This window comes from Hipposideros armiger, unplaced genomic scaffold (assembly GCF_001890085.2).
Source record: "Hipposideros armiger isolate ML-2016 unplaced genomic scaffold, ASM189008v1 scaffold_92, whole genome shotgun sequence".
NCBI lineage: Eukaryota > Metazoa > Chordata > Mammalia > Chiroptera > Hipposideridae > Hipposideros > Hipposideros armiger.
Window position 1 is genome coordinate 3,453,730 of NW_017731442.1, and position 21,245 is coordinate 3,474,974.

The window sequence follows — 21,245 nt, forward strand, 5'->3', positions numbered from 1 at the left end:
GCCAGAGGGCCCCGGTTCGGATCCCACATATGAGGGCCAGTGACACTGCCCTCCACAGCTAAGATGCTGAACAACACCTACTGATGGCAAAATCCTGGGCAAGTTACTTACCCTCTCTTCAGCTTGGTTTCTTTACCTGTGAAATGGGAATAATACCAACCTCATGGGTCGTCTTGAGCACAATGCTGATACACTGTAGGTGTTCAGTAAACAGGAGCTATTTCCCTGCCTTGCTCCCAAGCACCTGTTCTTCCTCCAGCCTCACTTTCATCAGCTCCCATCCGTTTCCTCCCATTACATCTCGTCCTAGCCTTTCTGCGGTCCCTAGTCACCTGGAGACTGTTCCCCATCTCTCTCTATTCCTCTTCCTGTTCTTTTTTTCCAACACTGTGATACACAGTCCTTCATGCCTCTTGTACTCCCTTTTCCTTTATTTTCTACTCTCTCAGTTCCTGAGAACCAAGGTGAAATAGATGGGAGGAAAAGCAATTTAAAAGCTCTGTTATAAAGGCAGATGAAAAACTGACAGAAGGAAAAGACTGAACAATAGAAGATTATTATAGGACCCAGGCTATATCCTGGCTTTCTTTCCAGTACAGACCTACTTGACAAACTCTAGCACTTTTCCACTTTCCCTCAGACTACTGGCAATAGCTTCCCATAATTTTCACTACCCTATGTCTATACTGGACAGATGGCTTTTGTTTTTTAACCACTGGTCTGTACAAAACTGTTAAGAATAATCACTAGGTAAATGTACCCCAACTTTAATTCTCCAGGAATCCAGAAAGTTGAAAGCAGGGCCCCTGGGGTACCCTGTGAGTTCTCTCACCTGGCTATGGAGTGACTCAGTATCATCCCCAGAAGCATTGACTGGTTTCTCACCAGTCCCCTTCTCGGTCTGAACTGCGGCATCTTGTTTTCCAGAGTTCTGGTCCACAGTACTGGTCCCCTGTTCACACACATTCTTTACAGTCTGGGTTGCTGCTGAAACAGTTTCTGGAACCCACAGGGAACAGTCTATGGTCTGGGTTCCTATGTTATTTTGGCTGGGCCTCTCAAGCAAGGCTTTACTAGGTTTTTCCTGATTGATATTCCATCCTTCTTTCTGGCCTTCTAGCACATCTGTCTCCATTGCTTCCTCCTGAAGACTTGACGGCCCCCGTGTGGCCATCTGCTGGGAGGCAAGAGAAGGAGGGTCTTTGACAGGAGTACTGGGCTTCACAGGCTGTTGGTGCTGCCTGGTCCTTTTGTCACCTTCTAATTTTTCTGTCTCTTCTTCATTTTGAATACTTGGGAAATGGTGTAAGTTCCCCCTGAAAATGAACCACATAAAGAAACCATGTCAAGAGAGAGAGAGAGAGAAAATACAGGCAAGGGGAGACCGTAATTTGACAATCTGAGAAATGTGGAGAAGGAAGAAAATAAGGTGACCACACATATCACCTTATAAGGCTTCTCATCATAACTTCCTGTGAAAAAACAATGGCACAAAGGACTATTCCACCATGATGATGAAATAGTCAGAGCTCTGACATAGGGTAGTAAGTTAAACAAAAAAGATGTAAAGCCATTATTTTAGTCATAGACAATGAAGGCAGCTTGGAATCTACTTCAAAAAAGATTAATTAGATCAAACGACTCTTGACTTTACAAATGGTTCCAACATTCCTTAAATGACTCCTCGCATTTTGAGATACTGTTCATCCCCCCAACCCCCACCCCATCCATGACTAATAATTTCAGGAAAAGAAACCCAATCTATAAAGGACAGAGTTGTAGGTGAGATTCTAGGTTTGCTAGCTATACTGATAATCTACAACTAAACATTTCAGAATGACTTGGCACCCCAAAGACAGTTCTTAAGATACATCCTACTTCTTTTCATTAGTCTTACCATTTGGCTATCAGTGTCATTCATTTATCCCACAGCATTTGATAAATGTCTCCTGCAAACCAAATACCATGAAGCTCTGAGGTGCCTGGAGCTTTCTTAAATGTCCTCAACAATACACCAGAATAAAAAGGCCCAGATTAACTAAGTGACCAAGTTACACAGAAGCTTGACATTCATGCTTTAGTCATCTTTATAGTTAATAGACCTAAAATGGGGCTTAACATAAAGTTCAGTGAGTGATAAATGTACTTTGAACAAAAGAAATCATGTTCTCTCAATCAATAAACTGCAAAAATCTACTCTGATTAAATAAGGTAACTGTATAAGAAGCAAATTCATGTAGAAAGTGCCCATAACTTTTAATTTTCTAGTAAATTACAAGTTCAAATGAGTCTGTATATTACAGACAACAACAAACTAATGCTTTTTCAGGCTGCGTCAAGTGTATAATAGCCAGAATAAACATAAAATGATCTATCCCAAAATGACCATGGTAAGATCAGATCTGGAATCTGTTTTAGTTTGGGATGTCATATTTTATAAGATATAAATTGAGATAAACCCAGAAGATAACATCCATGATGATAAAGGGTCTAGAAACCATGTCATATGTTGCTGTAAGCGGCCAGAGAAAAGACAGAAAGAACTACTCATCTAGACAGAGAAAGCTATCTCCAACTTGGGAGGAACTCTCACCCTTAGGAGCTGAGCTGACTTGGGTAAGCAGAAAGAAAGGAAGCGTGAAGAGCTCTTTTGGGCTTGCTCTGCTCTGGAACTTGAAGAAGAAAGAGAAAAGGTCTCTGAGGTTTCTATGTTGTTTAGCTCAGCTAACCGAAACAGGAAATCAAAGTGGGATGCTGAAGAGAGTTCTAGCCAAAAAGAGCCTGATACACATTTGGTTGTTACAGCTTGTGTCCTTGTCAGGAATCTCAACTGAATGTGGATATATATATGGTCCAATGAAGAAAAGGCAAAAAAGAATAAGATCACCAAGAGACAGATTAGTAACACCTACCTCTGCTGAGGTTTATAAATGATCGTATATAAAAATTACTTAACACAGTGCTAGGTACAGAGCAGATGCTCAATCAATATCAGGTGCGTAAGACAAAGCAATTAAGAAGATGTAATTCATCTTTATAAACTGAATTACCCATGTTTGAATCATGTTTAAGATTCAAACAGCTAAGCAACAGTGAAAGTGAGTAAAGAAACTGGAAGAAGGGACAGGATTTGATTAATAATTTCAAGAATTCTTAATTGACAAATGCTAGGTTGCTTTTTTCCCCCAAAGCGTTGGTTAATCAGAACAGTTCCTCTCTCTCTAAAGACCAAAGGTGTCTCACTGCAATATTAGCAATATGTAGCAGATTCCTATCAAATATCAGAATTTTGGTATTTATCATTCTCATGTTAGCATCAGTCAAATGAAATGTTAAAATCATAGTCATTTCCCCCCAGGTTCATATGTTCATATTATACACACACAAACACACACACACACACACACACACACACACACACACACACACACATATACACACACACAGTTGTGGTTGGGAAGATTTGCTGATTAAGGTCAACACAGAACAGCAAGTTAAATAAAACAAAACAATTGCAACACATGCTACAAAAAGTGTTACCCACTCCTACCAAGTTTATAAATTCTTAGACGTAAATAAAGCAACCAAGAAATACCTACCATGGAGATGTAAATTATGTCCCAAGAAACAATAAAGAAGAATCTTTAGGACCAGAAAAGAGCTTTAGAAGACAAGAAAAATGCAATGTATTGTAAGAAGGATCACACCACTCTCGTATTAGGTCTAACTACACAATTCAACTCTGGTCACTATATGCCAGATTTGGAAACTGATGCTAAGAAAGAAATTTCAGCAGAAAAGGCCTGGACAAAAAGTAATCCAAAGTGAAAGGGAGAAAACAAATCTCCATATTTAACAAACTTCTACCCATTCTGGTCTGAGTGCAGATCTGTGGAGCACCTGGAGTCAAATCCATCTGGACTCTCAGGCCTTTGTTCTTCTACCAAGGCCAAACAAAATCACCAGCATCGTGGCCCCTCTATTTTAAGATACTCTAATAAAATAGGAAGGCAATACAGTGCCACTGATAAATTTAGTAACTGCTGGACCATATGATCTGGGCTATTTGATTCCCAAGAATATCAACAAGCTCACATTTAATAATGAGAATGCCCAAAAAAAGCACTGACATGTTTCTTCTCAATATTTATTATCACTAAGGAATACAGGGGCCGGCCGAGTGGCATGATGGTTAAGAGCTGGCTTGGGACGCCAGAGGGCCCCGGTTCGGATCCCACATATGAGGGCCAGTGACACTGCCCTCCACAGCTAAGATGCTGAACAACAGCTCAACCTGGAGCTGGGCTGCCGTGAGTCGCCGGCGACGGCGTAGGCTGCAGCCCCTGTGGCAGTGGGTTGCCATGGGCTACCGTATGTAGTGAGCAGCCAGCAGCCGCAGTGAGCGGCCGTCCAGAAGCCGGCGACTGATCTGCCTCGCCTGGGAAGAGCACAATGATGGTGCCGACTTGGGCCAGTGAAGCAACGTCCTCCACAACTAGATTGAAGAACAAAAAGGACAGCAACTTGTCTGTTCCCCTTCCCCCAATTCCCCAGCACTGTTCCCTTCCCCCCAATACCCCAATAAAAAAAAAATCTTAAAAAAAAAAATACAGAAATTATGCTGCAAATAACACTATTAGATACCTGCCAACAAACAAAACATTATCACATTCTCTAATTACAAAATCACTAAATTCTATAGATGACAGATACCCACCTCATAATGAAAATAAAAGCTTATTTCCATTGCCATTACTTCTTATACTAAATATAAGACTCATATTATTCCAAACAAGATACTCTTACTATTTAAATAAAGAAATACTTTGTAACTCAAAAAAATTTTTTTCTGCTTCAAAGCTGCTCTAAGAGGTAATGGAATAAAGAAATTATGGGAAAATCTTAATTCCATCAAGTCTGACAAACTTTAAATTTGGGATGTTGAGCATGTCAGTTTTGCCCTATGGGATACTAAAGGGAAATAAAAAGCCTATTAAAAATAAACACTTCGAGCCGGCGGAGTGGCTCAGTTGGTTAAGAGCTCGCTCAAGAGTTTGAGCTCTGAGCAACAGCGGTTCGAGTCCAGCCCAAGCTGAGCAGCCGCTGAGCTGCCAACAGGTAGCAGGATGGCTCAGCTAGAAAAATAAATAAAAAATAAAATAAATAAATAAATAAATAAATAAAATGAACACTTCCAAAACTAAGAAAAAGGGAATAAATCTTAAAAATATAATGATATATTTTCATAAATTTATGAAGACTGAATCATTTCAAACTGATAGAACTGGCAAATAAAGACAAAATCTGTTATTTAATGAAACTTCTCATGACATTTATAAATCCATCTAGGGTATGTCACAGTCCCTCAGATAAAAAAGGAAGCTCAAGTTTTGGCACCAACTATCTTATGAATCAATACAGCACAAAAGATGCTATGACAATAATGCTCACCTGACAGGTGCAGAGCAGGAATCCTGACTTCCAGCCTCATCTGCTGGCTGGGCTTCACAGCTAAGCAAAGGCATGGTCTTCTGGGGACTAAACGTAATAAATTAAAGCAATATACTGTGTTAGTTTTAAAAGTAAAAGTACCTCTGGAGAACAAAATCCTTTTTCTGCATCCCAAACTCCAAACTGCCTTAACACTAAAATGCAAATTCCTCATACAGTATTTGTTTCAAAAATTAGCATAATTAAAAACTCTCAAGGAAGGTTCACAGGCAATAAACTGGAAAGAGGACTATATGAAATACCATAAAGATGCAATCAGCAAAGTCCAGAATGCAAAAAACTCTATGACACAAAAACCAGTTTCTTCAACAAGTAAATTACTTGGAGGGAAAAAAAAGAAAAAGAAAAAGAAGGGGGCCCCTATAGATTAAAACAGATTTAAATTAAGAAAAATGTAGAAAACTCTATAGGACATGAAACCTAGCTTCTTCAACAAATAAACCACTAGGAGGGGAAAAAAAAAAGATGGAGGGGGTCCCATTTTAATCAAATGCAATGTGTAGACCTTGTTTGGATCTTGATTCAAACAAACTGTAAAAAATAAATAAATAAGGCAATTAGAGAAATCTGATCACTGGGTAAGAAATACATGGTGGTTCATTATTCTGTTCTCTCTATTTTTGTGTATGCTTGAAATCTTCAATAATGAAATGTTTGAGAGAAAGAAGATGACAGCGAGTAATGTGTACACAGCCCAGTTACCGAGGACAATGTTTAAAAACAGTGGTACTGCTTCACATAAATGTAGAGGAAGAAGTTAGTGTCTAAAATATTCTAAAGCTTACTTTAAACGATTTCTTATGATGAACCCAACGGTAAATAGTCAAAGACTTTTAAAGTCTAGATTCTCATATACAAAATGTGCTTTACAACACCAACGAATTTCATCTCATTCTGTGATCCATCAATCTAGCCCTCGGCCTCAAGTATTTTCCTTTTTTTCCATCCTTACATTCTGCCCAAAGGGCTTGGGAAACTTCAGCAGCATATTCTGTTCCTTCTTCTTGGGCACATGTACAGGCTAATAAGTTGTATCTAGTATACAAGTCTATTAAAACCAAAGATATCAAGTATAAACTCCATTTTCTTCAACTTATAAGACTATATATTATTAGTTTTCAACTGAGTAAGGACCCTAAGGTAATTATCTTTCAGATTAAATATGTAAGAGCCCAGAGAACAACTAATCTAAGATATAGCTAAGTACAGATCAAAGGATTTAGACAGGGGCCAGAAACTTGCAACTGAGGGTCCAATTCAGTCCACAAGCAGGACTTATTTGACCCACCAAGCAAGAAATTTTATTTTTAAAAATCCAGATTTTTAAATCTTTAAAAATTAAGAGATTTGGCAACAAGTCTACATGCTTGCAGTAGGCTGGAGATGAACAGGGACTATCCCCCTTTTAAATGGGACACTCCACAATCTTGCACCTAGTCTGCTTTACATTCTTTACATTACCTGCCTAGGCCGGTTTAAAAATCCTCACCTGTATTTCACCAACTATTCCTACTATTTTCATGCTGGATGACTCATGTCAGAAGCCAATAAAACAATTCTACTCTCACAGCCACCAGAGGGCAAAGCTTACCACCAGAGCCTCAGGATGGGGTTATATTCATCCTCAAAGCATTACAGCATTCATGACAAAGCAAAAATAACAGTTCAACACAGTAATTTGGCAGGCAGAAGAGAAAATGGCCTGCAGCTGCCGCTGAGTAGACGCTCTCACAAGGAACAGGTCTAAGGCTCTCTCCTGTTAAACCCGCTATTTCGTAACAGAAACAATCTCAGTCTCACCAACAGAAAAAAGAAAAAAAAGGAAGTCCACAGGAACAAAAGGGAGACAAAGGAACACCTTTAAATATCTTAGTTCTAAATATTAGATTTAAAACATTAATAAGAAAGCCTATGTTAGCTTCAGTAAATTGTTAAATCCCTTATGCTGGAGTTTCATTTTAAGTTTTTTTTTCCTCTCTTGATAAATCATCTTCCCCTCACTACCAGTGGTTTTGTATATTAAAACTCCTCTAAGTAGCAACCAGCTCTGGTTACCTGGCAACAGCCTCAGCAACAGCAGTAGATTCTTTTTTTCTTTCACCAATTACAGGCTCTGAACAAAAACAAAAGCAAAGAGAGAAAGGAAAAACAATTCAGTCAGTATCACACCTGAAAACCTGCTCTACTAGTATTTGCAACAAATAACAAAAGAAATGTGTACGAATAACTGAACATAAAAAGATTCCTTATAATTTAATGGTATAAGTTTTTCTCACTTCCGCCAATCAGTTTTCTTTCATACTGTTAACCGGGTTAAGGTCCACCTGCTTGTCGCTTGTAAAGTCAATAATCAAGAGACAAGGTTGGTGGAAAGAAAGGCAGGTTTATTAAAATACCAGCATCCTAGGAGAACGGCAGACTCCTGTCCAAAGGCCATCTCCCCCATTCCCTGCATGGCCAAAAGATTTTACAGACACATAAAAAAGAGGTAGAACAAAGGAAAGGGAGAGGTGGTCCAGCAACTCCTGGGAGATTTGAAAAAGAGAAGAAGGTGCTTCCCAGAGTCTAGTTGGCTTTGGGGATAAGGGTGCACCTTATGCAGATGTTGAAAAGACTTCTTTCAAGTCAACTTAAACAAGGTCATTAAAGCTGGAATGCATATAGCCTCCAGCAAACAGTCATTAAGGAGGGAAGCAAAGAAAAGCCAGTCCCACACTAAATTATGTTGTTAAATCGAATTACACTAGAGGGTTAAATCTTCAAACCAGAGGATACAGCATCACCCTTATAATACTTCCTACAGAAGATAATCCATTTAATCCAGAAACACAATGAATTACTAAGCAATAACATTTAAAAATGAAACATCTCTTGAATCTCAATTCATCTCTTCTCATACAAGAATTAAAACTTATGTAGTAAGAAAATATAAAATAAAAAATAAATTTAAAACAAGCTTTAATAAAATATATGTAGGAAAATGTCTTATGTTGATGCAGTTTTACAAGAACCCCCACAAAGAAGGTACTCAAGTTCCTCCTAAAGTGCTTTGGGGACAGATGACTGAAAAACTATAAACACATTTTCAAGAAAGAATTGAAGATGATACTGAAAAGAATCCCATATGCTCGAAGCAATGTCTCTAATGTCAAGGGATTAAAATTTATTTATTGGCAATTTATTTCAGCCTTAGAAAAAATAACAAATATTTTTAAACATTTCTAAAATGTCATGACCCAACATAATCTAAAAAGTTCATCAAAGAGGCAGCTGAAGTTGAGTGGTTAGAGCTCTGGCTCTGAAACAGAAGCCTGGCTCAGGCCTGGCTCAGTATCCAGCCTGGGAGTAAACCTCATCTTCTGAGTCAGTTTCCTCCTCTAGAAGACAGGGATAAAACAGGACCAACCTCACAGGCTGAGAAGAAGAGGATGAGAAGAGTTAACACCTGAGTATGTTGCCTGATGCTGTGCTCCTATTTTCAGAAAAGGCAGTAATATTTACTGATATGATCATCCTTAATTTAGCTCCATTTTAGGTCTTCCCAATTGTAATTTCGAATCTAAGATTCAAGGCTATCACATACTCTCTTGAAAAGCCCTACTTGATTTCAGGGAAGATGATAATAAGGATGGAAACATGTAATATTTTCATTTCTACTGAGGTTCTAAGATTCAAATCAATAAGCACTGAGAAGCAGAACGGTAATGTAATTTGGAAATAGACTTCCGGTTCTTGGAACTACTTTGAATTCAGGCTACTACATTTACTTGCTATATGACTGTAGGAAAGGTGCTCACCCTCCCCGTGCCTCAGTTTCCTCATTCACAAGTTTGTTAGGAGATTTAATGAGCTATACATGTAATAAGCCTGGCATATAGTAACTCAAAATATATTAGCTAAAATTTCTTTTCTTTGTTCTCAGAGAATGACAAGTCCCTCTTATTCTAGTCCACCCACTCCATCTGCGGGGAGTTAGTATCACACCTGAAAACCTGCTCTATTCCTTCAGGACCCTGATCCATCAACTATTTCCCCTATTCCCTCATTTTTAACGCATCTCTCCTTTGAAGATTTCCTTTCAGTCTATAAACCTGCTTAGGCCTCTCAGCCTAAAAGTGAAAAAAAAATCTCCTTCAATCCTGCATTTCCCTCTAACTTGGGATATTTTTTCACATAAACGTCTCAAAAGTGGAATACACTTGCTGCCTCTTCTCCCCATCACTCAATTACCTTCAGTAAAGCTCCCACCCAAACCACTATATGGAACTAGTTCTTGCACGAGTCACCAGATGGATCTTAATTGCCAAGCCTAATGTACATTTTCAGATACATCCTACTAGACCTCATTTCTGCATCTGACATTATCTTCTTATACCTCTCCTCCCCATAGCCTTCCATGGCTTTAGACTCTCCTAGTCCTCTTCTCTGAATGTTTCTTTACAATTTCTTTTAAGATTTCTTCCTCTTCTAACTCCATTAATAAAAACAGCATTTACAAACAACTTAGTAAAAAAAATTATAAGCTTTGGAGTCAGATCCAGCTCTACTTCTTTTTAATTATGGTGACCTTAGAAATATAATTTAAAAACCTCCCTTAGTCCCAGTTTCCTCAACAGTAAAATGGAAATAAGGATATCTACTTTGGAGTACTATCACTTTTCCTCCCTCTACATTCAACTAGACCCAAGGTTGTCTCCATTCTATAATTCATCTCTCAAATTTACCCATCTCCATCCCCACTACTAACAACCCCACTTCCTGGTGTAAGACTGAGTTTGCCAGGCAGAAGCTTAAGAAATGGACAAGGCAAGGAATGATACACAAAAGCACAAGTTTTGAAACACTCAGCTAATCCTTTTAAAAAGGCAAACCTGGAAAAAAAAAAAAAAAAGGCAAACCTGATCTGATTACTCCCTTGCCTAAAATTCTTTAGCTTCTCAACATGATGTAAAAAGCCTTTCAGGATCTGGTCCCAACTTTGCAGCCACTCCCTGTGCCTTCTCTGTATTCTCCCCGTACAAAACAACTTGCAATTAATGTGGGAAATAGTCAACTTAAACCTACAATGTGAATCCACAATCCTAAATTTTCTATCCTCTTCTAAACTGTTTCTGAATATGAAAACCAATTACTTAATATCAACACAGGTTTAATACCAAGATACAACCAGAACCGTAGATTATAAAATGGAGCATCTTCAGTAACACAACAGTGACTGGCCAAAAGCAATGAATTAAATCTATGAGAATAAGACATTACAAATACTTTTATATAATTATAAAAGTATCAATCATTATAACTACAAGAAATATAATCAATAATTCTTAGATGATCTGGAGCTACTAATTACCCAAGATTAACATAAAATAAAACTTACTTTCCAGACTAAACTGCAAAGACTCTTCACTCGCCTCAGTCTCAGGGCTGACCAGTTTCATTCGTAGACACAATTTATCATCCATTTCTGGGGCAGCCCCAGAATCTCCTTTTTCATTCCCAAGTATGGGATCATTGGTCTCCACCACGCTTTCAGACATGACATCACTGGTTGCCGGGGTGCTTTCTGGATAATTGCTAATATCTGAAAGAAGGGAGGCAGGAGGAAGAAAGAAAGAACACTAAAATACAAACACGAAAAACAACTCAAAGTCATCAATTTGCCTGTTTGGCTCCACAGCTCTGCAGGATTGAAAGGGGTTAATTCCTAGGATAGAACCTGTCACAAGTATCAACAACTACGCACTAGTATTGACACCTGGTCTTAAGAGGAGCAACAGGATTCAGTTCCACTTCTGCATCTGGACAAAGGATGCTGCATGAGCCCTCAGCCAACCCACATCTGCCAGCATCAGGCATAGGTAGCAGGAGACTCCAGGCGGCATGACTGTTACCTCCCAGCACTGACTAGAGAAAACAAATAAGTTAATGTAGAAGGCTACAGGCTGCTTTGGGAAAGGAGGCTCTAAGCTTTCTTGCCCTGTCAAGCAGCAGACTGATCAATCAGGATGCTGAATAAATAGTAATTCTACCCTACCTGCCGTCCCTCCCTTATAGACAGCTCTGTATCATTGCTTAGCACTCAGATTCTATTGGCTTGCAAAAACAGAATAAAATCCTTAATTTTTTTTTTTTCTTCTTTCCTTCTACCCTTTCTTTCCTCTCCTCACCATTCAATATCTCCTGGGAGAAAACTCATGGAATCAGACATCACAGACTTATTCTTCCTAAGATAAAAATCAACCTTATCAGGCAGGCCCAACTCCTCAGATCTAAAAGAAATCACTTGCATAAAAAATAATATCTCAAAAATTCTGCTTTAAATAATATTAAATTTTAGTTACTCACCAATAGGAGTACTGTGTCTCCTGGGCTCCAATTTTAGGTGCCCAATAAGAGGTGGAGTTGCGCCAGTCAGCGGTGGAATGATATCACCTTCTTTAGGCAAAGAGAAATGAAATGGAGTTTCTAGAAGGAAAAAAAAAAAAGATAAACAAGAAAGAAACCTAAACAGATGTAAAAAGCAAAGGTGAGATATGCAAGAAATATTTATTCTTTTCCTTTGCTACCCAATTCTACAACATTCTCAACCTCCTCACCAGACTTCTCAACCAATTTCCTGCTCTCTTTACAGCTATCAACAACAGGACAGACACAAAGTACACAACCAGTGGACAGGCAAATAGAGGAAGCCCAAAGTTTGGGAGCCCTGAGGAACATGGGGTCAGAAGGAACATAGAAACATCTGCACTCCATCTGGGAATACTCAATAATACGAATTTGGATAGTTTCAAGTCTAGACATTTTAATTTTGTGCAATGCTAATCCAAGGGGTTCATTTATAAGCGTTTGCAATCTGTAGGATTCTCGAGATTGAAGTCTGATGATGGTAATACCTGTAATTTACAATTTACTCAAAGAGGTGACAAGGGATCTCCTGGGCCAAAGTACTTCAAAATACTCTTTGTTTCTAACAGAAATCTATGGGTTTCAGGGTTCAGCAGTACTGACCAGCATTCACCCTAGGCCATAGTAGTAATATTCACATCTAAATCTCTGCACAATGGTAAACCTCACATATATGAACATTCCCAGTATAGACATTTTTGGTTAGTCGTTATTAAATTGATATAAACATAAAATATTTGTCAAGATACAAAACTTTACTGACAAGAGAAAAATTGAGATGTCCTAAAGTTAAATTATAATAAACTGCAGGCGGGAGAAAGCGGTAAGAGGTTAATCAGTTAATCAGACCAAACCCCAAAAAAACTGCTCACATTCCAGAACATGTTAAAACTTGGAATCAACTTCCAGGTGGCTTCCACCAGACAGCACTGCGTGATGCTATGTCTATGCATATGTAGCCCACAGCTAATCCAAAAGCAGTAAGTATGTCTTCCTTATGGACTATGCCCCCAAACTGCCCCCCTTCACTTTAGCCTGTCCTTCTCTATAGCCAATGTAAATTCTTTCAAAACAACTTACATCTTTCTTCCCAAATCCACTGTATAAAAGAGCCCCGTCCAGGACTGTAGATACATTTGTCTTCTCCCTCTAGCCCTGCTGCTGCTGGTTTAGTTAGACGTATATCCCAAGAGCTGGCCCTTCTTCTGGCTAGCATATGGCTGAGTAAACTTTCTTTCACAAAAGATTTCTGTCACAAAGGTTTTTGTTTAACATTATTTTAACTAGGTCTCAGTTCCAAATTTTTGCTAAGCAGAATTAGCAAATTACCAAAATCACATTTTCTGATTTCCTAACTGTTTATCTCTTTTAATAAAATGACTAAGTTTGGGAGGAAAAAAGAATTGTGCCAGACTGCTCCTCTTAAACCTAACATATGAAAATTCATACTTATTTTCCTGGGATGGCTCAAAATAATAACTATAATCTGCCATACCGTCACTCATCACTTGTGAAAATAGTCTGCCTAATATGTTCTCCAACACCACCAAGCAATTCTCCAATTCTCAGGACATTGACTGGGTGCCCTACAAATTTAACTCAATTTTGATACTCCATCTGGAGATAATATCAAATTCCACAAGTTAAAGGCCCACAAGACTGTCTCCACTTCAGATGCCAATTGAAAGTCCAAGTTGTTACCTGTGCTTCTGACCAATTAACTACATATTACAGGTTACCCTGACCACCTCCTCAGATTTGATTAATTTGCTAGGCCACTCAGGGTACTCAGAGAAACATTTACTTACATTATCCAGTTTATAATAAAGGACGTAGATGAACACCTAGATGAAACAGTACACTGAGTGAGGTCCAGAGGGTTCTGATAGCAGGAGATTCTGTCCCCGTGGACTGGGATAAGTTACCATCCTGGCTCGTTTACCAACAAGGAAGCTTATCAAATCTTGTTCAAGAGTTTTCAGAGCTTTAATGTCCAGCCCCTCCCCTCCCAGGAGGAAAATGGGTAGGGCTAAAAGTTCCAACCCTCTAATCACTGGGGTCTTTCTGGTAAACAAACAGCCCCATCCTGAGGCTACGCAGGGATTCCATCCTAAATCACTCATTAGCATAAACCCAGGTGTGACTTAAACGGCTTGTTCTGAATAACAAAAGATATACCTTCCACCTGGGATATTATCAGTGTTTAATGAGCTCTATACCAGGAATCCGATAAAGACCAAATATATTTTATATTTTACATTTTCTTCTTGCATCTTTTCCCACTCCACTTCTATCTTTTATTATCTTTAATATTATGCACTTCGGTACTGTTTTTTCTTCAAAATCACAAAACAACAAAAAACATCTTTTACATCTACATGTAAGAGAAAATGAGTTAGTAACCTGAAGGGGTCAAAAGAGAAAATGAAATGAACTTTAGAAATTAAAGGACAAAAAGTATATAACCTCAGCTAAAGGAATGGTAAAGAGTACGAGCAGAGAATTTCAACATCACATCTAAACGGCAAAGAATTCCACCATAGTTACAGAAAACAAAGGGTTTAGTACATAAGCATTCATTTTTCTGGCAGCTCCTTAACAAACAAGTCCTTTAGGTTAATAAAAAAAGAACTTAGAAGAGATATAAAAACTAAACCAAACAAAAACACTTCACAAGCATCATACATTCCAAAGATATATTTTAACGAATTTTCCATTCCTGGAACAATCATCTGCACTGCACTGCTCTACTGACAGGAACCATCCCTCAAATTACGACTGACCACGCAGATTTTTGAAAATTCTGTATGAAATATTTAAGTATATCCTTCTATGTGACAAATCATAATATGCAAATGTAACATGCAAGCATTAAAAATTACTTAAAATTACTTCCCTGTTTCCTTTGCATAGTATTAGATAAAACTTATTTAAGTTATTTTAACACCATTGACCCAACTGCATCACTACAACCTAATGGAAAATTGAGTCTTTTACAGAAAACACTGACACTACCTTTATCTGGTCTTCTATGCCTTATTCCTGGATTATTACAACAGCCTATCAATTACTTTCTCTGCCTTACGTCTCCCTCTTGCCCCAACCCCGAATTCTTTCTACACACTGTAATTAAAGCAACCTTCTTGTAAAACATGACTTTGAACATGTTAGCTCCTGGTAAAAAACTTCAAGGTTTTCCCTAAATTCCTAACTTTTTAGTCAGTATTCATTTAACTAGTAGCAGCCTATATTTCTAGTCTTTCTTTAATTATTCATGTTCATCAAGCCTATTCAATATCCTCCAAATGCTTTCCCATTTCTCTGCTTTTATTCACTCATCTGAAAGACACCACTAAAATCTAATCAAGTTATCACCAAATCCTGCAAAATAATATTTTACCCTCTTAAATATACTGGAATTTTCCCCATATTCAATTCTCTAAGAATTAGCACGGCTACATTATTTAAGTTATCAAGTCCCTTCTTGTTTTCCCAGATTATCACGGTCCATCCTAACATATGCCAGCATACCAACCCATTAAGACAGCGGTTCTCAACCTGTGCATCGCGACCCCTCTGGGGGTCGAACGACCCTTTCACAGGGTTCGCCTAAGACCATCGGAAAACAAAAAGATATTTACATTACAATTCATAACAGTAGCAAAATTACAGTTATAGAGTAGCAACAAAATAATTTTATGGTTGGGGGTCACCACAACATGAGGAACTGTATTAAGGGGGTCGCAGCATTAGGAAGGTTGAGAACCGCTGCATTAAGATATGAATGAACAAAAGGAAACGTAATATCAATTGTAAACCCATCTGGGTGGAGAGTCTGTCCTTATTAGTAAAGACTTCAAAGATTCATTAGTCCAAAGCAAAATTTAAAACCCTAATGTCAGTAAATTCTCACTTACTTCTAACTTTGTCACAATCTGAAACCCTTTATTTCTTTTGTTCTCAAGAGAAGACCTGGTCACTTCTTACAGCTGACTGATTAAAAGCCATCTAATTAAACATATAAGAATTTCTATATTGGATGACACCATGCATAAACAGTCTAACCTGAGAGTCTGCCTCTGACCTTAAAAGGTTAGCCAACAAAGGTCAGAGCTAGAGCACAAGATATATCTAGCTTCACTGATCATTATTATTATAGACTACAATTTGTGAATTTAATTAAAGACATTAAATTTGTTATGATTTTTCACATCAACCCATCATAAATTTATTCTATATTGAATAAGGTTGGGTTTTCAAGTGCCATCTTTCTAAATTTGCTTTCTTCAAATTTCAGATCTTCACACCCATGTCTGAAGAGGTCTCCAAACTATTAACATTAGTGACAAGGTATCTACAAATGAGGGCATTTAGAGTGATTCTTTCATTTTTCTCACCATACTCCCTCTCCCTGTCACTTCCTCTCCCCCCCACTCCCTCTTTCCTGTATCATTTGAACATCTTTCACAATTAAACATGTATTATCTTTTTTTAATCAATAAAGCTTTTAACAACAAAAAAACAACAACCCAACAATAAAAGTACCCTTCTAATTTTAACATACTGAAATCTAATGAACAAATAAACCTGGGACTCAAACAATTCGTTCCTTTCATTCTGTCTTTCCAAGACTGCAGAACCATTAACTTTTTAGGTTACTCTCATTTAAATTAGTCTCTCTTGGGGTTTAGCAACTAGACAATTATATTTTAAGTACAGAATATTTTTTTTGTTGTTCTAGCAATGCTCTTCTGAATGATTTACTTTCAACGAATCCTCTAAGAGTCCAACCACTGTCTTCATTGCTTTTAGTTATTTGCTCAAGAACTAAACTCTTGAAATAAGCAGCATATAACCTACCAATATTTTCAATAATCTAGGTAAATATTAGTAAAATAAGTTTTACTATGGCAATGTCTATTATAAAAAAAGAGCTGGCTCTCACCATTAATAGGGTAAACAAACCTATGGAGAATACTATTACCATAACAGATAATAAACCAATGTTTTAGAAATTTCTTTTGTATCTGACATCTGACAATTAAGTTCGCAAACTCATCCTAGAAAAGGTGCTACATACCTCACTGCTGAATATCACTACGGTCACATTTGAATACTCCCCTTGGGAAGCTATGTACCAACACAAGCACCTAGTCCACCCTTCAAAGCAATTTTGGAACTCTTTTTCTGGAATGGCCATTACAGCTGTTGTCGTATTACCCTTGATGTCCTGAGTATTATCAAAATGTCTTACTTTCAATATTTCCTTTATCTTCTGGTAAAGAAAGAAGTCACTGGGGGCCAGATTAGGTGAGTGGGAGGGTGTTCCAATACAATTATTTGTTTACTGGATAAAAACTCCCTCACGGACAGTGCCAAGTAAGCTGGTGCATTATTGTGATGCAAGAGCCATGAATTTTTGGTGAAAAGTTCAGGTCGTCTAACTTTTTCACGCAGCCTTTATAGCACTTGCAAATAGTAAACTTGGTTAACGGTCCAGTTGGTACAAATTCATAATGAATAATCCCTCTGATATCAAAAAAGCAACATTGCTGCAACAAGTTAGTGAACTTGTCAGACCTCGTACAATTGCTAATATAATTAAAAAGTATTCCTAAGTAACCAAATTAAAACAACCTAGAAGCCTTCATACTGTCTTAGCCTAGGTCAAAAACAGTATTTGGATGTAATGAAATTACAAAAATATTTAATAATACAGAACTAATTATTAGGCCATTCTGATAGTTCTTTACCATAACTCATCAGAATCAGAGAAACTTGGGCTGTCGGAAAAGTCATGATGTATTTTTTCTGTTTTTCATTGCAAAAATGCGTCATGATTTTCCGACAACCCAATATATTATACAGTTTTGTAGGAGGAGAAAGCACAGCATTGGGAATTAAGCAAACTAGATTCTTGTCCTACCTTAATCATTAACTGGCCACATGACATTAGGAAGAGACTGACCCCAATAACCCCTAGACTCTTTACCACCTCTAGCATTTCTTGTTCTGAAGAGGGGGGAAAAAAAAATCCTGATTTCTGAATATAAAGCCTATTGAATAGGGATAATTTTGAGTAAAAAAAAGTACTACTAATAATCACAACTAGGCAAGAGCTATAAACTGGGACCGATCCAGAAACACCAAAAGGTATAATCACCTATTCTGATAGCTAAGATGTGGCCCAAATACTGTTTCTCATTTCCATATCCCTAGAAGTATGTTTTCTTAAGTTTGTGTTTTGTTTTTTGGAGTTTGTTTTGTTTTTAAGTTATACTAACTCTGGGCATTTAGAAAGTTTGAATTCTTTTCAGCTAATATCATACACAATATTCCATAAATGTTTCAGAAAGTAATCTATTGGGTTGTCGGAAAAGTCATGACACATTTTTGCAACGAAAAACAGAGAAAAAATACATCATGACTTTTCTGATAATCCAAAATATTCTCATGTGGACTTCATAAAATAAAAAAAAGCACAAACTGTGGCCGGCCGAGTGGCGCGTTGGTTAAGAGCTGGCTTGGGACGCCAGAAGGCCCCGGTTCGGATTCCTCATATGAGGGCCAGTGACACTGCCCTCCACAGCTAAGATGCTGAACAACAGATCAACCTGGAGCTGGGCTACCATGAGTGTAACCAAACGTGAGTGTAACCCTGCTGCAGTGGGTTGCCATGGGCTACCATGTGTGTAACCAAGAGCCAGCGTGAGTGGCCAGCAGCCGCCGTGAGCAGTCGTCCAGAAGCCGGCAACTGATCTGCCTCGCCCGGGAAGAGCGCAATGATGGTGCCAACTTGGGCCAGTGAAGCGACGTCCTCCACAACTAGACTGAAGAACAAAAGGACAGCAACTTGTCTGTTCCCCTTCCCTGATTCCCCAACGCTGTTCCCTCCCCCAATTCCCCAATAAAATCTTTTTTAAAAAAAGCACAAACTAGTATCTTTTCCAGTTTAAGGTTTAACCCTCTGTCGGGCGCAACTGATCTCATAGATTCATTGCATACAAATTTTCGAACATCTAACAGTTAACTTAAGTATCGTGACTCATCGCTTCCGTATCTTCCCCCTTTATCATAGCCTATCGCCAGTCGTGTTTGTGACTTAGTAAAGACGTATTTCATAGCGGCATGTTTGTGTGCAATGAATCTGTGAGATCAGTTGTACCCGATGGAGGGTTAAGATAAGTATATGCTGAACCACATTTTGGAAATTTAATGCCCTTAAAGAGGAAACAACCAATAACAGCATACTCATTAACAGAGTTCTAAACATGATTTTACTGTGTAATCAAAAAAGATCCTTGTACTTTAAGGATCGTCAAAATATAAAAATTTGGAGCAAGACTGGGACCTTAGGTCCCAGATTGGTACAGTTGGTACAATTTCTAAATAATTATAAAATTCATGTTGATTATTCCTGAGTTATAAAGCTGATAAAACTCAAATGATCTGTTTTCATAAACACACGTAATTACAGCTACAAAAGAATACAACCCAAAGTTTTAAATTTCCCAATTGTTAGTGGCTGTTGAAAAACATAAATCTGAACTTAATTTTTAGCCCTAACATGTAAGCATGCAGTTCTCTCCTACCTTCCATTCCAAACTGTAATTTGGTTGGCAACACAGAACAATTTACAATCACACTCACCACTAGAGCTTTCACAGAAGCTTTGTGAGGTGTGGACAGAGGCCTTCTCCAGCTGTTGAGCCTCTACACCTAAGCCCAGCTGCTTTGCATGAGCCATTTTTGAGTCTTCCATTGATGAGTTATCTGTTTTCTCTTGAGGTTGGGTCTGCTGCATCTGCTGGTCAGGCTTTGGAGCATCATCTACTCTCATTAAAGTCAAGGGAGGCTGTGGAGAGTCAGCCTCTACAGGTTCCTTTTCTGCAGTCACTGATTTCAGATCTCCTTCATATTCGGCACCCTTTTCTTCCGGGGTATCAACTCTATTCTCAGCACATGATTCTATTTCTGGAGCATCATCCTCCCACAACTGGGAATCTGGGCATTTCTCCACTCCCTCTAAAGGTTCAGAAGAAACATCAATTCTGGGAGATGGTTCCTTCACATCTACAATGACAACACTGGAGTCCTCTGACGTAGCTTCTTCCCAGGCTTCTTGATCCTTATGTTCCAATTCTTGGTCAAGTACTGGAAGTTTTTGGGGGGAATCAATACTAATCATACTGGCTTCAGCTTCCATAGCTTCCTGGCATTCTTGTTTTGGGCTTTCCTTTGGAAGAGACAGAGCTTGGGACTGAGTTTCAGTCAGAGAAAGGTGTAATGGAACACTCTCCATATTTTCTTCTTTCTGCTCCTCTTCTTGACTTTCACAAGGAGTCTCAGGGATTTCTTCCACCTCAGACCCTGAAGACCCCTCCTCTGGATGATGTTCTTTAATTTCCATAGCTTCCTCCTGATCTAACACACTAGAGAGTGCCTCAGATCGAGTAGCTGGAGAAGGAACTGCCTGACTCCCGGAATCACAAGTCAGATCTATACAAACGTCTTCTGCTATAGTCTCTTCTCTGCCTTTGCAACCAGCAGCTAAAACACTAAAGTCATCTCTGGTTTGTGCGTCATCCCTCTTTGTTTCATCAGCATTCTGATTCAGTTCTACTTGGCCATCTTGTGCTGTATTAATCAAGATACTATCATTTTCAGCAGCAGGAACAAGTTTAGAATTGAGAACTGAAGACATGGGTTCAGTATCCTCAATCTGTGTGTTTTCTCCATCTTCATCAGTCCTATGAGAACTCAAGCTCTCCATCTTTGGGGACTGACTACACTCACTTGTAGAAAGCAACAACTTACAAGTATCCCCTGTCAAAGATAGCCCAAGATCCTCAGTGGAATTCTTTGGTTCAGTTTCTGAAGTTTTAGAACACTCGACAATCAAAGATGAACTATGCAAATCTCTACCTTTCTTCCCATCATTTGATGGTTCTTCCAAACCTGGAGATGGAATGAAAATGTCCTACGGAAGAACAAAAAGAGACAAATCATCATTTATTCCTAATCATGTTTCTTTTAAATCTAACCCTTGAATTATTCTAAAGTTTTTAAATCAATTTATTACTAAAGAACTCTTGGACCATAATCTCAGAAATACAAAGCTCATAATCACCAGTCTTTTTATCAACACAAGTCACTGTTTAACTTTTTTAATAAATCATTGATATAGAATAAGCATAATTCAAACAAAAACCTAAAACTATTAACTTACACTTTTTTTTTTTTTTTTAAGCTGAGCCATCCTGCCACCTGTTGGCAGCTCAGCGGCTGCTCAGCTCAGGCTGAGAATCAAACCGCTGTTGCTCAGAGCT

The 21,245-nt window shown here is 38.3% G+C and overlaps 1 protein-coding gene across 3 annotated transcripts in view; it reads right to left on the bottom strand.

Annotated features, from left to right (window-relative positions):
• Positions 1-21,245, bottom strand: part of TP53BP1 (tumor protein p53 binding protein 1) — a 122,424-nt gene that overhangs the window by 19,304 nt on the left and 81,875 nt on the right. For all 3 annotated transcript variants that reach the window (XM_019644880.1, XM_019644879.1, XM_019644878.1), the window contains exons 14-19: positions 19,567-20,896; positions 11,857-11,976; positions 10,889-11,092; positions 7,567-7,624; positions 5,452-5,538; positions 833-1,316 (exon numbers count right to left, since the gene is read on the bottom strand). In XM_019644880.1, coding sequence (XP_019500425.1) covers positions 833-1,316; positions 5,452-5,538; positions 7,567-7,624; positions 10,889-11,092; positions 11,857-11,976; positions 19,567-20,896 — 2,283 coding nt within the window. The remainder of the gene's footprint in view (positions 1-832; positions 1,317-5,451; positions 5,539-7,566; positions 7,625-10,888; positions 11,093-11,856; positions 11,977-19,566; positions 20,897-21,245) is intronic.